At 38.4% G+C, this 13,939-nt stretch overlaps 1 protein-coding gene across 2 annotated transcripts in view; it reads right to left on the reverse strand.

The window, feature by feature from the left end:
* The window catches only part of NAALADL2 (N-acetylated alpha-linked acidic dipeptidase like 2), a 1,631,204-nt gene that overhangs the window by 98,523 nt on the left and 1,518,742 nt on the right, over nt 1–13,939 (reverse strand). For both annotated transcript variants that reach the window (XM_013964525.2, XM_005675296.3), the window contains one exon: nt 4,646–4,739. In XM_013964525.2, the coding sequence (XP_013819979.2) occupies nt 4,646–4,739 (94 nt within the window). The remainder of the gene's footprint in view (nt 1–4,645; nt 4,740–13,939) is intronic.

Genomic DNA, 13,939 nt, shown 5'->3' on the forward strand with positions numbered 1-13,939 from the left:
TATTGATCCTCTGTTCTTTGTGCTCACTCTCAATCCCTTTGTATCCTTACTTTATTCCACACCCAGTTTAGGTATGTCAGTCCATCAGTATGAGCACTCCTTTTCAGACACTCTCTCATTTCTCCTAACCTTATCTAGCTCATTTTCCCCCTCCCAGCAAAGCCCCAGCTCTGATTAAATCCAAATCTGCCTGTTCTATGCCTGAATCCTCAGCTGAAGGTTGAAAAAAAATACACAATTATGCTGAATTATCTCACTTAAAGACTTCCCTGATGACTCAGATGGTAAAGAAACCACCTGCACTGCAGGAGAAATGGGTTCAATCCCTGGATTGGGAAGATCCCCTAGAGGAGGGCATGGAAACACACTCCAGAATTCAAGCCTGGAGAATCCCCATGGACAGAGGAGCCTGGAGGGCTACAGTCCCTGGGCTCACAAAGAATCGGACATGACTGAGAGAGTAAGCACAGCACACAGGACATCTCACTTAAAACATTTCTTCTGAATGCTTCAGCTCAGTTCAGTTCAGTCGCTCAGTCGTGTCCGACTCTTTGCAACCCCACCAATCGCAGCACACCAGGCCTCCCTGTCCATCACCATCTCCTGGAGTTCACTCAAACTCACATCCATCGAGTCGGTGATGCCATCCAGCCATCTCATCCTCGGGCATCCCCTTCTCCTCCTGCCCCCAAGCCCTCCCAGCATCAGAGTCTTTTCCAATGAGTCAACTCTTCCCATGAGGTGGCCAAAGTACTGGAGTTTCAGCTTTAGCATCATTCCTTCCAAAGAAATCCCAGGGCTGACCTCCTTCAGAATGGACTGGTTGGATCTACTTGGAGTCCAAGGGACTCTCAAGAGTCTTCTCCAATACCACAGTTCAAAAGCATCAATTCCTCAGTGCTCAGCTTTCTTCATAGTCCAACTCTCACATCCATACATGACCACTGGAAAAACCATAGCCTTGACCTTTGTTGGCAAAGTAATGTCTCTACTTTTCAATATGCAATCTAGGTTGGTCATAACTTTCCTTCCAAGGAATAAGTGTCTTTTAATTTCATGGCTGCAGGGACGGGGAAGCCTGGTGGGCTGCCGTCTATGGGGTTGCACAGAGTCAGACATGACTGAGGCGACTTAGCAGCAGCAGCAGCATTCACCAAAGAGTCTGAGACGACTGAGCGACTGAACTGAATTGAACTGTTCTCAACTCCAAGCTTTCCATCTAACAGCTGTTGCTGCTCCTGCTGCTGCTAAGTTACTTCGGTCATGTCTGACTCTGTGCGACCCCATAGATGGCAGCCCACCAGGCTCCCCCATCCCTGGGATACTCCAGGAAGAACACTGGAGTGTGTTGCCATTTCCTTCTCCAATGCATGAAAGTGAAAAGTGAAAGTGAAGTCGCACAGTAGTGTCCGACTCTTAGCGACCCAATGGATTGCAGCCCACCAGGCTCCTCCACCCATGGGATTTTCCAGGCAAGAGTACTGGAGTGTTACCAATGCCTTTTCTAACACATCTAACAGCACCAGTCCCCAATTTATCACTTCTCATTTTCTTTGAACCCCTCTAATCAGACAATTTTTTATACCACTCTACTAAAATTGCTTTGGTTGAGATCACCATTGACCTCCAAATTGCTTAATTCAATACTTGGTCCTCACATTTCTTAACCTGTAGTAGTATTTGATGGAGTGTATCCCTCCTTCCTCTTTCAAAGCTTTTATTCCCTTGGCTTCAAGATATCACATTCACCTAGTTTGTCTGCTATCCTTTGTCTCCTTTTCATTCTCTTTCTCAGATTCCCCTTCTGTTCCTATTTCTAAATGTAGACATGCCCAGAAATCATAAGCCTTTTCTGTCCCTTTGCTGCTGTGGCGCTGTGCTCCATCCATCCTGTCTGATTCTCTGTGACCCCATGGACTGTAGCCCGCCAGGCTCCTCTGTCCATGGAATTCTCCAGGAAAGAATACTGGAGTTGGGTGCCATGACCATCCCCAGGGGATCTTCCCAACAGCGGGCTCCAACTCTTACATCTCCTGCATTGGCAGGTGGATTCTTCACCACTGCACCACCTAGGAAGCCCTTTCTGTCCTCTGCTGCTGCTGCTACCAGGCTCCTGCGTCCATGGGATTTTACAGGCAAGAGTACGGGAGTGGGGTGCCATTGCCTTCTCTTTTCTGTCCTCTATCTGCACTCAATTAGAAATCTCATCTGGGACAACTCTCACATGTGTATTCCCAGACCAAATCTCTCCATTGTGCCCTGGATACAACCACAGTCAGCTGTGCTCTGTAACACTTAATACAAATTTATTCCAAAGTGATTGATATTAGAGAACAATTTGAGCATAAAGCTAATTTAAAAATTGCTTTGACTTATGGCAATTTTTTTCTACCATGTACATAAGTTTCTTAGCAGTAAATTTTAATTTTGTTTTATTTATTTATCTAAAGGCTGGGATTTATGTTTTGGTTTTCTGGTCATATAACCATACGAGGAATACCATGGATAGTCAATAAATATTTGTTAAATGAATGAATAAATGGGTTCAGGAGATCTTGTTAAGTATGAGGGATATATGCAAACTGTTTTGTATAAGTGCAATTTTCTGAAGAAACAGACAGTACTTTCCTGTATATTCAAAGAGATTCTTAACTACCTGTTCACACACACACAAAGGAAAAAAAAAATAAACAGTAATGATATAATTCTGACAATGATTCAATGACTCATTAGGACTTTTTTCTGACCTTCATAAGTAGACTACATTAATTAAAACACTCATATAGAAATAATAATGCTAAAATATTACTTATAGATTTTAAAAGTACACCCAATTGTTTAAAAAATAATAGAATTTGTAACTCAAAATGACAGTATTGCTACTGCTTTTGCTTTTGCTGGCTTTGCTTAATTTTAAAAATATATCTTGATATCTTTATTATAAAGGTATTAAACATTTCTCATAGATCTGAACTCAGAAAAGCAACCTGTAAATCATTTGTAATTCTATTGTACAGTGTTACTATTTCACAGTATACTCCTTCAGGTTCATTTCTATGCATGAGAGTTATTCTTTATAGATGGACAAATCTTCTTTTAATACAAATAAGTCTCTTCCATATGTTCTCTGCAAGTTTTAAGTATAATATGAAGTACCAACTGAATTTTTTAAAGTATGAAAATGAGAACTAAAGAAAAAGCAAAACAGTCTACAGAACAAATAAAATAGATGGTTAAAAGAAATCCTTGCAAAGAATGTATTATTCACAGAAGTTTTTAACCCTTTATTTATGCTTACACCATTCTTATTTTATAAAATACTGTATACTTGGTTATGCTTGGGGCTGGTGCACTGGGATGACCCAGAGGGATGGTGTGGGCGGGGAGGTGGGAGGGTGTTTGGGATTGGGATCACGTGTACACCTGTGGCAGATTCATGTTGATGTGTGGCAATATTGTAAAGTAAAATAATAATAATAATAATAAATAAATAAGAGAAAATTTTAAATGGAGGATAGAGTGACTGCTACAGGTAGTCATACTGACAACAATAAAATGAAGCTTGACAAAATAGAAAAAAATAGAGACAAGCTTAAATATCCCCAGAGTAGAGTAATATGAGGCCATTTAGTATAGGAGTAAAAGGCCCTAAACAGCTCAATTGTTCCCAAGGTCACAATTTTACAGCCAATATAATAAAAGTCATAAGAATCACTGAGGGGAAAAAATATTTTATTGTAGTACTCTCTGGATTAAGAATGAATTCAGGTAGTCAAAATTTTCAAAGTATTAAAGCTTTAGATACTAGAACTATTTGGCTCTTTAGACTGACCCATTTTCCAAGAATTACTGCTTAAGTACTATAGTGAAAATATTTGCTTTTATATTGAGAAATGCATGTTTACAAATGATATGGTAGTAAGACATGTGGCTCAAAGAAAAGGAGGGTGCACTTTTAAATTATTTACAACACTGCCCTTTGTATTTGTTGAATAGAGATAAACTAAAAGTTTGGTTGAAAGGTTTATATATAGAAAAAAGGAAAATAAAGGTAATTATTAGGGTGATATTAAAAATTTTAGAAAGAGATATATGCAAACATGAAGCAACTGAAATAGAGACTATGGAAATAATTTCCTGGTTTCCTCCTTGTCAGCCTTAATCCAAAATGAGCCAACTCTTCAGTCAAATGGACCCAGCTCATACCTCACAGAAAACAATCTCAAAGCACAAACTTTCAGCCAATATTGTTTGAACTGACTGAATATTGGGCATGTGGTGGTTTAATCGCTAAGTCATGTCCAACTCTTTCAACCCCATGAACTGTAGCCCACCAGGCTCCTCTGTCCCTGAGATTTTCGAGGAAAGGATACTGGAGTGGGTTGCTATGCCCTCCTCCAGGGGATCTTCCTGACTCAGAGATCAAATCCAGGTCTCCTGCACTGCAGGCGGATTCTTTACCAACCTCATTCTTATTGACATGGCAGCCAACATTCCTCTAAGCTCTTCTCAACATTATCCTCTATATGAAGGAAAGTGCCACATTACCATACCTAGTGAAATAGTTGTTGTTAACTTTATACCTGTTGAAAATTAGTTGAACATTTTCATTTGCTAAAATTGCTATAATCCAAAGAAAAATTACCTTTAAGGTTGTTTTGAACTTCTAAAGCTATATCAAGAGCATTAAAGGGCAGAACTGGTTCACTGGCAATTTGCAAAATCACTTCTCCTGAGAGCTGAAAGAAAAAGAAATAAAAACACCAGAATTTAGTATGAAGGGTTTTTGTTTGTTTTTCATTATTTCATGCAGTTTTATACTCTTATCTAGAGTTTTTTTAAAAAAGAGGGCAAATTTATTTTTATAAAATTTCCTTTTTTAAAACCTTTAAAAAAACTTTTGTCTTTCTGAAAATAATAAAAAAAAAATGTTCTCAGTATATTTTCCCTGTCTCAGAATAGTATAAGGAGATAAAATATTTTCTTTCTTTTGGGCTAAAATATTAAGAAATAGTTTCCCTAGTTGAAGGAGTTGTAAAACATAAACTTTAAAACAATTCCTTATAAAACAGTTCAGAATGTCACATGATAAAACCATCAAGAGGAACAACTGCAAATCAATAGCTGATTATAGGAGCTAGGAAAATTCCAGACAAAATTAATGATCAGTTAATTTCATGTAAGATATAATTTTTAATATCCTTTAAAATCCACATACTTCATGCTTTACTATATTCGTAATCAGTTTTCCAAACTTTATCAAAATGAATACTATTTATATATCTCTGAGATCAATGTTTAAATTAAATTATAAAAATATAAAAATTTAAATGGCATTCTCTAAACTCATACCTGGAATTTTCACACATGCATATGTTTCTACCACTGCACTCCAAAACTGGGTCTGAAAACCAACATATGCACTACAGCTGAACTAGCATCTGCTTAATAGACTGAACAAGTCATGCATTTTCATACATCTCTAAGGAACTTCCGGCTGGGGGCAAATGCCATTGTTACTCCGCACCCCCTCAAGTGATATTTAATATTTACCTGGGCTTAACAAATGTCCCTAGATCTCTTTTAACCCTGAAGCTGGCACACAGGGAAATTTGACTGTGTTGTTGTTATTAATGTACTATGAAATTTTGTTAATGAATGAAAACATTGTCTTGTGAAACTACACAGGGGAAATGAACACACTAATTTGAGACCATAAAGAACGTATAAAAGAAGCAACTTACAAGGAGAATGTGATGTTAAATATTCAAATCAACACATTTAACAAGGGTCAAATTTCATTTAATATTTAAAAGTTATATTTCCCAGTTGTTTGCACAATTTATATCATAATGATAATAGGTAATGTATTTCTTAGGAACAGGAAAAGAAAACACCTTTGAGATCCCTTTATTTCTTTGAGATATTTGTCTCCCAATGTAACAACCACTTCTCCCCAAATGCCTCAAGTATTTTGTAGCATTTTATCCTCAGCATATGATCACAAAAATCCTAGGAAACTGCCTACTTTAACTATGCTGTTAGCTATTCAGGAAAAAAGCATTATATGCAACATGTTGATATGAATCCTGTTTCTAGCCCACTCCACCCCTTCTAAACCATGTATGGAAAACCAGTATTTGGAAATAAATTATTTGTAAAAGGAATGTTTAAAGAAGATTAAGAGTCATTATGGTTTCTTTTTTCCAATTTGCAGTGGAGAATAGAAACTACAGAACAGACGTGTTTTGTATACATTTTTGGAATCTGGAAACCACACATTACAAAAGAGTAAAATAAAAGAATTGGAAGGCAGGAGAAAGGCAGATTCTTCTTGTGCTGCTGTAGAAAGCTGTTTTGTTTTGGGTCTTTTGAGTCATTTGGCAGCTAGAACAACTAGAATATAAACCAGCCACCTTGCTATGTTTCAAAAAGAAGCTGGTAACAAATCCTGGGACTTCAAGTCACCTGGCCCACGGTGGAATGCTTCAAGTAAATAGGCTTTATTTGCATCTTCAATCACATGAGAGAGATTTGTATATGCTGTGCCACGCAGTGAGAAGAGACAAACCATACTGCATAACCTTTTTGTGGATTCTGGAATTCATTTTTATTGAGGCATGACAAAGTAACTTTCCTTTACATTTAAATAAGGCTCCTTTCTTTTCAAAGTGCTTTATACACATTTTGTCATCTCATTCAATTATCTTGCCAAGCCTAGAGGCAGATCAGTTCAGTTCAGTTCAGTTGGTCAATGTATCCAACTCTTTGCAACGTTACGGACTGAAGCATGCCAGGCTTCCCAGTCCATCACCAACACCTGGAGCTTGCTCAAACTCAATGTCCATCGCATCGGTGATGCCATCCAACCATCTCATTCTCTGTCATCCCCTTCTCCTAATGCCTTCAATCTTTCCCAGCATCAAGGTCTTTTCCAGTGAGTCAGTTCTTCACATCAGGTGGCCAAAAGTATTAGAGCTTCAGCTTCATCATCAGGCCTTCCAATGAATATTCAGAACTGATGTCCTTTAGGATTGACTGGTTTGATCTCCTTGCTGTCCAAGGGACTCAAGAGTCTTCTCCAACACCACAGCTCAAAAGCACCAATACTTTGAGGCTGAGCTTTCTTCATGCTGCAACTCTCTGATCCATACATGACTACTAGAAAAACCATAGCTTTGACTATGTGGACTTTTGTTGGCAAAGTAATGTCTCTGCTTTTTAATATGCTGTCTAGGTTTGTCTTAGTTGTTTTTTCCAAGGAGCAAGTGTCTTTTAATTTCATGGCTGCAGTCATCATCTGCAGTGATTTTGGGGACCAAGAAAATAAAGTCTGTCACTGGTACCAATTTTTCCCCATCTATTTGCCATGAAGTGATGGGACCAGATGCCATGATCCTGATTTTTTGAATGTTGAGTTTTAAGTCAGTTTTTTTCACTCTTTTCTTTCACTTTCATCAAAAGGCTCTTAAGTTTCTCTTCATTTTCTGCCATAAGGGTCATGTCATCGTCATATCTGAGGTTGTTGATATTTCTCCTGGCAATCTTGGTTCCATCTTGTGCTTCATCCAATCTGGCATTTCACATGAAGTTCTCTGTATATAAATTAAATAAGCAAGGTGACAATATACAGCCTTGACATCCTCCTTTCCCAATTTTGAACCAGTCCATGGCTCCATGTCCAATTCTAACAATTGTTTTCTGACCTGCATACAGATTTCTCAAGAGGCAGGTAAGGTGATCTATATTCCTATTTATTTAAGAATTTTCCACAGTTTGTTGTGATCCACACAGTCAAAGCCTTTAGCATAGTCAATGAAGCAGAAGTAGATGTTTTTCTGAAATTCTCTTGCTTTTTGTATGATCCAATGGATGGTGGCAATTTGATCTCTGGTTCCTCTGCCTTTCCTAAGTCCAGCTTGCATATCTGGAAGTTCTTGGTACATATACTGTTGAGACTTAGCTTGGGGAATTTTGAGCATTACTTTGGTAGCATGTAATATGAGTGCAACTGTGCCATAGTTTGAACCTTCTTTGACATTGCTCTTCTTTGGAATTGGAATGAAAATTGACCTTTTCTAGTTCTGTAGCTACTGCTGAGTTTTCCAAATTTGCTGGCATATTTAGTGCAGCACTTTCTCAGCATCATCTTTTAGGGTTTGAAATATCTCAACTGGAATTCCATCACCTCCACTAGCTTTGTTCATAGTAATGCTTCCTAAGGTCAACTTGATTCCACACTGCAAGATGTCTGGCTCTAGGTGAGTGATCACACCATCATGGTTATCTGGGATTTAAGATCTTTTTTTGCATAGTTCTTCTGTGTATTCTTGCCACCTCTTCTTTACGTCTTCTGTTTCTGTTAGGTCCATGCCATTCCTGTCCTTTATTATGCCCATCTTTGCATGAAAATTTCCCTTGGTATCTCTAATTTTCTTAAAGAAATCTCTAGTCTTTCCCATTCTATTGTTTTCCTCTATTTCTTTGCAACTGATCACTTAGGAAATCTTTCTTATTGCGCCTAGCTACTCTTTGGAACTCTGCATTCAGATAGATATATATTTCCTTTTATCCTTCATCTTTCACTTCTCTTCTTACCTCAGCTATTTGTCAGGCCTTCTCAGATAGTGGAGGAATTAATCCTATATTGAAAACATTTGAGTATAAGCCTTACTAGGTTGCAGTTAAGATGGTAACATGGGAGGTTCCTGAACTCCCCTCCTCCCACAGATACACTGAGTCTACAGCTATACATGAAACAATTCCATATTTAAAATAAAATCCAGAAATCAGATGAAATGACCCTGGCACACTGGGGGAACAACAATAAAATAACACATTGAAATGAATAACAAAGTCTGAGACATGCTCTTGCTATAAACTCCACCCCATCACAATGATATAGAATAGGAAAGGAACTCAGAAGTCTCAATTTCTCCTTGAAGAGGAACTGTTAAGACTCAACATCTAAAGGCTCAACTTTTAAGACTTCCAACCAAGGGACAAAATATCAAGCCCTGAAGGACAAAAGGCCTCTGTCCACATGGTATACAACACTACAGCCAACAAAGAAACAGTCCCTAATGGACTCAAGAGGACTCACTGCAGTTCCCTACCTCAGGCTCAGTACAGAGGAAAAATGCTCACCATCCAGCCTTTACCTGAAGAGGTCTTATTGAACACTTTAAAAGTTGCTGCCTGCAGGTCAGATCTCTAATTTCTAGGGACACAACTCAATCATCAGTGGAGAACAGGGAAGCCAACTGAAAGATATACCCATCTGAATGCAGAGTTCCAGAGAATAGCAAGAAGAGATAAGAAAATCTTTTTAACTGAAAAGTGCAGGTAAATAAAATAAAATTTAAAAAGCAATAGATTGGGAAAGACTTGGGATCTCTTCAAGAAAATTAGAGATATCAAGGGAACATTTCCTGCAACAATAGGCACAATAAAGGACAGAAAGAGTATGGACCTAAGAGAAGAGGAAGATATTAAGAAAAGTTGGCAAGAATATGCAGAAGAACTATACAAAAAGATCTTAATGATCAGGATTACCACAATGATGTGCTCACTCACCTAGAATCAGACATCCTAGAGTGTGAAGTCAAGTGTGCCTTGGGAAGCATCACTACGAACAAAGCTAGTGGATGTAACAAAATACCAACTGAGCTATTTCAAATCCTAAAAGATGATGCAGAGAAAGTGCTGCACTCAATATGCCAGCAAATTTGGAAAACTCAGCAGTAGCTACAGGACTAGAAAAGGTAAGTTTCCATTACAATCCCAAAGAAGGGTAATGTCAGAGAAGGTTCAAGCTACTACACCATTGCAATCATCTCACAATCTAGCAATCAACATCCTTCTAGCTAGGCTTCAACCGTATGTGAACCTAGAACTTCCAGATATGCAAGCTGGATTTAGAAAAGGCAGGTGGTCTCAAGTCAAGAGACTTGAGAGTCTCTTGAACTGCAAAGATATCAAACCTGTCAGTCCCAAAGGAAATTAACCCTGAATATTCACTGGAAGGACTAATGCTGAAGCTGAAGCTCCAATACTTTGGCCACCTTATGCAAAGAACTGACTCATTGGGAAAGACACTGATACTGGGAAAGGTTGAGGACAGGAGGAGAAGGGGACCACAGGGGATGAGATAACTGGATGGCATCACTGACTCAATGGACATGAGTTTGAGCAAAGTCTGGAGATGGTGAAGGACAGGGAAGCCTGGCATGCTGCAGTCCACGGAGTCACACAGAATTTGACATGACTGAGTGACTGAACAACAATAACAGTAGATGCCATCTCAGCATTCTCCCTGTAGCCCTCCCAAACCGCTGAGACCTCTCTAGAAGCAGCTTACAGACACACTTCTGGCTCCATGGCTTTTGCTACTGCCACTCAGGGGACACACCCCTCAATCATTTGGCTGTTACCAGCTGGACTCGCATTTATAGACCTCACAGGACTGAAACAAACAGAGAAACACTTTTTAACTGTGCTCAGCACAGAGGAGGACTGAAATGTCCATCACTTAGTTTTTCCCTGGAAGAGGTTTATTTGCATAATGCAAAATCTTCTGTCAGAGAGTCTGACTTCTAATTAGCCTGCATCTAGGTGTTGACTGAGATATTCCCCTCTGGGAGACTAACAAGTATTAGCATATCCTCAACTACTGAAAGTCACTTAAAAAAAAAAAAAAGAAAAGAAAGAGGCTTGGATAATCACAAAGGTTTGTGATACAATCAAGAGGTAAAGCTAGGCTAGATGATAAGTTTTATGTCCTACATGAGACCATTCCTTAAGAATAAGAGTGGCTGTTTTATCTAATGCAGAGAAACCAATAGAGTCAAAGAAAATGAAGGAACAAAAAACGAAGTTCCAAAATAGAACAAGATAAAACTTTATTTACAGACAGTAAGGAAAGGAAGATAAGTGATTTACTTGAGAAGCATTCAAAGTAAAATCATAAATTTCCTCACCAAAGTCAGAACAGTACATTAACAAATTGAGAATTTCAATAAAGAGAGAGAAAATAAAAGGAAAAAAAAAAAAAAAAGGAAATCCAAACAGTAATCACAGAACTGAAGAATACAATAGCTGAACAGAAAAACTCAATAGAGGGTTCAGCAGAAGACTAGATCAAGAGGAGCAAAGAATCAATGAACATGGAGACAGAACAGTGGAATTCATCTAATTAGAGGACCAAAAAGGAAAAAAAAAATGAAAAAGAGTTAAAATAGTTTAAGGACATATGGGGTACCATGAAACACATCAATATTTGCATTATATAGGTCCTGGAGAAGAATAAAGTGAGAAAGGCTGAATCAAAGAAATAATGGCTGTACCTGAAAGTAACACAATATTATAAATCAACTATACTTCAACTAAACAAACAAACAAAAAGAGAATAGAAATAGAACTAGATCACTTTTTATAAAAGAAAAGTAAAAAAAAAAAAATACGAAAAAGAAAAAAGAAAGAGAAAAGTTCCCTCTCCTGGGGAAGGAAACAGACATCCAGATCTACAAATCCTAGGCAGTTCCAAATGAGATGAATCCAAACAGACCTACATGGAAACACGTTAAATTCTTAGATTTAAACACAAGATGTAGGGGGGTTCTCTACCTTAATTTTAACAATGAATATATTGTTCAGATCAAAACTCCATAAGGAAACATTGGACTGAAACTACACATTGGACAAGATGTAGCTAATACTCATTTATAGAACATTCTATCCAACAGCGGGAGAAAATACTTTCTTTTCAAGGGCACATGAAACATTTTCCAGGACAGATCATATTATAGGTCACAAAACAAATCTTAATGAATTAGAGAAGACTGAAATCCTATTCAGCAACTTTTTCAGCCACAAAGATATGAAACTAGAATTCAATGACATGGAGAAAACTGAAAAATTCACAAATATGTCAAGATTTAGGATGGTGAAGCATCTCATTGGCTCAGGCAACTAAGGTCTGTGACATTGGCAACTGTGTGATACTTGACAGCAAGAGCTGTGTGTGCATGTGTGTGTGTGTTTGGGAGTGGGGGTGTTCCTTAGTAGCTGCAAGGACTATTGGTATCTCAGCAACAAAAGACCAGGGTGGTCGCGAGAGCTAAAATCTGTGGTGTATATATGCTCAAATGCAGAGCTGGCTGCAGGTGTCTGAATGATGGCAGGGACTATCTACAGGCACACCCACACTGGCAAGGGCCTAGAGCAGTGGCTAGGGGCAACTCTGGGTGAATAAGCAGCTACAGGACTCACGTGGTTATAAAGACTAGTCTTGTGCACCATAGTGGCGGTCAGTGACAAAATCTAAGTCATAGTATGCATGTTTGAATGATAGGGGCTACTTAAAAGCATAGATAGTGATACAGATCTGGGTTAGGAGTCAGGACTGGCTTCCAATACAGGAGCAGCAGTGGGACCCTTGGTTGTCAGCATGTACTCATATGGCTGCAGGGGCCAGCCATGGGTGGGTACATGACACTGGAGAATGTTACTGGGAGTTCAGGCCAGTGGTGTGTGAATTCATGGCTACACAGGGGCTAGCTGCTTAAATGAGTGAAGGTACAAGCCAGTGACAGGAGTTGGGGTCAGGTCCTTTGGGCAGTGCCCTGAAAGGCTAGGGAAGCTGGTCATACACTCTGTTCTCTATTTTCCTACAAAAAAACTCTCTCTGGCCAGGAATTTGTCTGTTGGCTCTGAACAGTGCTGGTCTGGTGGACAGAATGATACTGTACAGGCAAAATGTATTATTTGGGTGTGGTTATTCTCAGGTTATTTTGCTCTGCTATATGCTAAAGCTTCTTAAGTAGACTATGAGGTTTCCCAGAGCTATTTTCACTTTTACATTAAATTGTCTAATTGTTCTCTCTGTGGGAAGATGGAGGTTGGTATCTCCTACCCTGCCATCTTATTGACAGCATTCCCCTGAACTCTCTGACAGTGCATTATAAATAAGTTCACAGGCACACCATCTGCCTCAAGATCCCTGTGTCCTTCTTTCTTCACTCCAGATCGTCCTACATCTGACCAGAGATTAAAAGAACAATACATGAGACTGAAAAGAAAATTATGGAAGTAAAAGTGTTCACAAAAATAAAAGATTGTACTAAGAAATGAGTTAAAGAACACCATGTTGCAAAAGTTTTCCTGTCTTATGAAATACTATTGACATTTCTATAGTTAGCGGTTTCATTGATGTTAGGCAAGATCAGGTTGTTGAAAGAAAATAATTACTCATAGAGCCTTCTCTTGGATTATGTTGTTGTGTTAGTTGCTCAGTCATGTCCAACTCTTTGAGACCCCATCGACTGTAACCCAAAAGGCTCCTCTGTCCATGGGATTCTCCAGGCAAGAATACTGGAGTGTGTTGCCATTTCCTTCTCCATCTCTTAGATTTTAAAGGTAATAATGGAAAATAACAGTTATCCTGATAAAAGTTTCTCCTTCAGCTTGAAATTTTTTCAGTTGTATTTTAAGATTCAAAAGAGTATTTTTAAAACTTAATAAAGGAAAATATATGTATTACACACACCTTCTTTTTGCTTAAACTTTGTAAATAACAAATAGTTGCCTTGTTGGAAGGTATGTTTATAGTTTCTGACTTTGTCACAAATCTTTCCCTTACACATCAGTCTAGAAAAATATATTTATTTACTAAACTCTAAATATATAGACTTGGAGAAGGAAATGGTAACCCACTCCAGTATTCTTGCCTGGAGAATCCCATGGATGCAGAAGCCTGGTAGGCTACAGTCCACAGGGTCACAAAGAGTTGGGCACAACTGAACAACTTCACTTTCAAATATATAGACTAGGGTCATTCTCCCCCTAGCCCTACTCATATATTGTATCTCATAGACCAGTATGATAACTGTATTGACAATGAATATTTTAAATGAATTTACTACTTAGTACATGAATAATG

The sequence above is a fragment of the Capra hircus genome, chromosome 1 (genome assembly GCF_001704415.2).
Source record: "Capra hircus breed San Clemente chromosome 1, ASM170441v1, whole genome shotgun sequence".
Taxonomy (NCBI): domain Eukaryota; kingdom Metazoa; phylum Chordata; class Mammalia; order Artiodactyla; family Bovidae; genus Capra; species Capra hircus.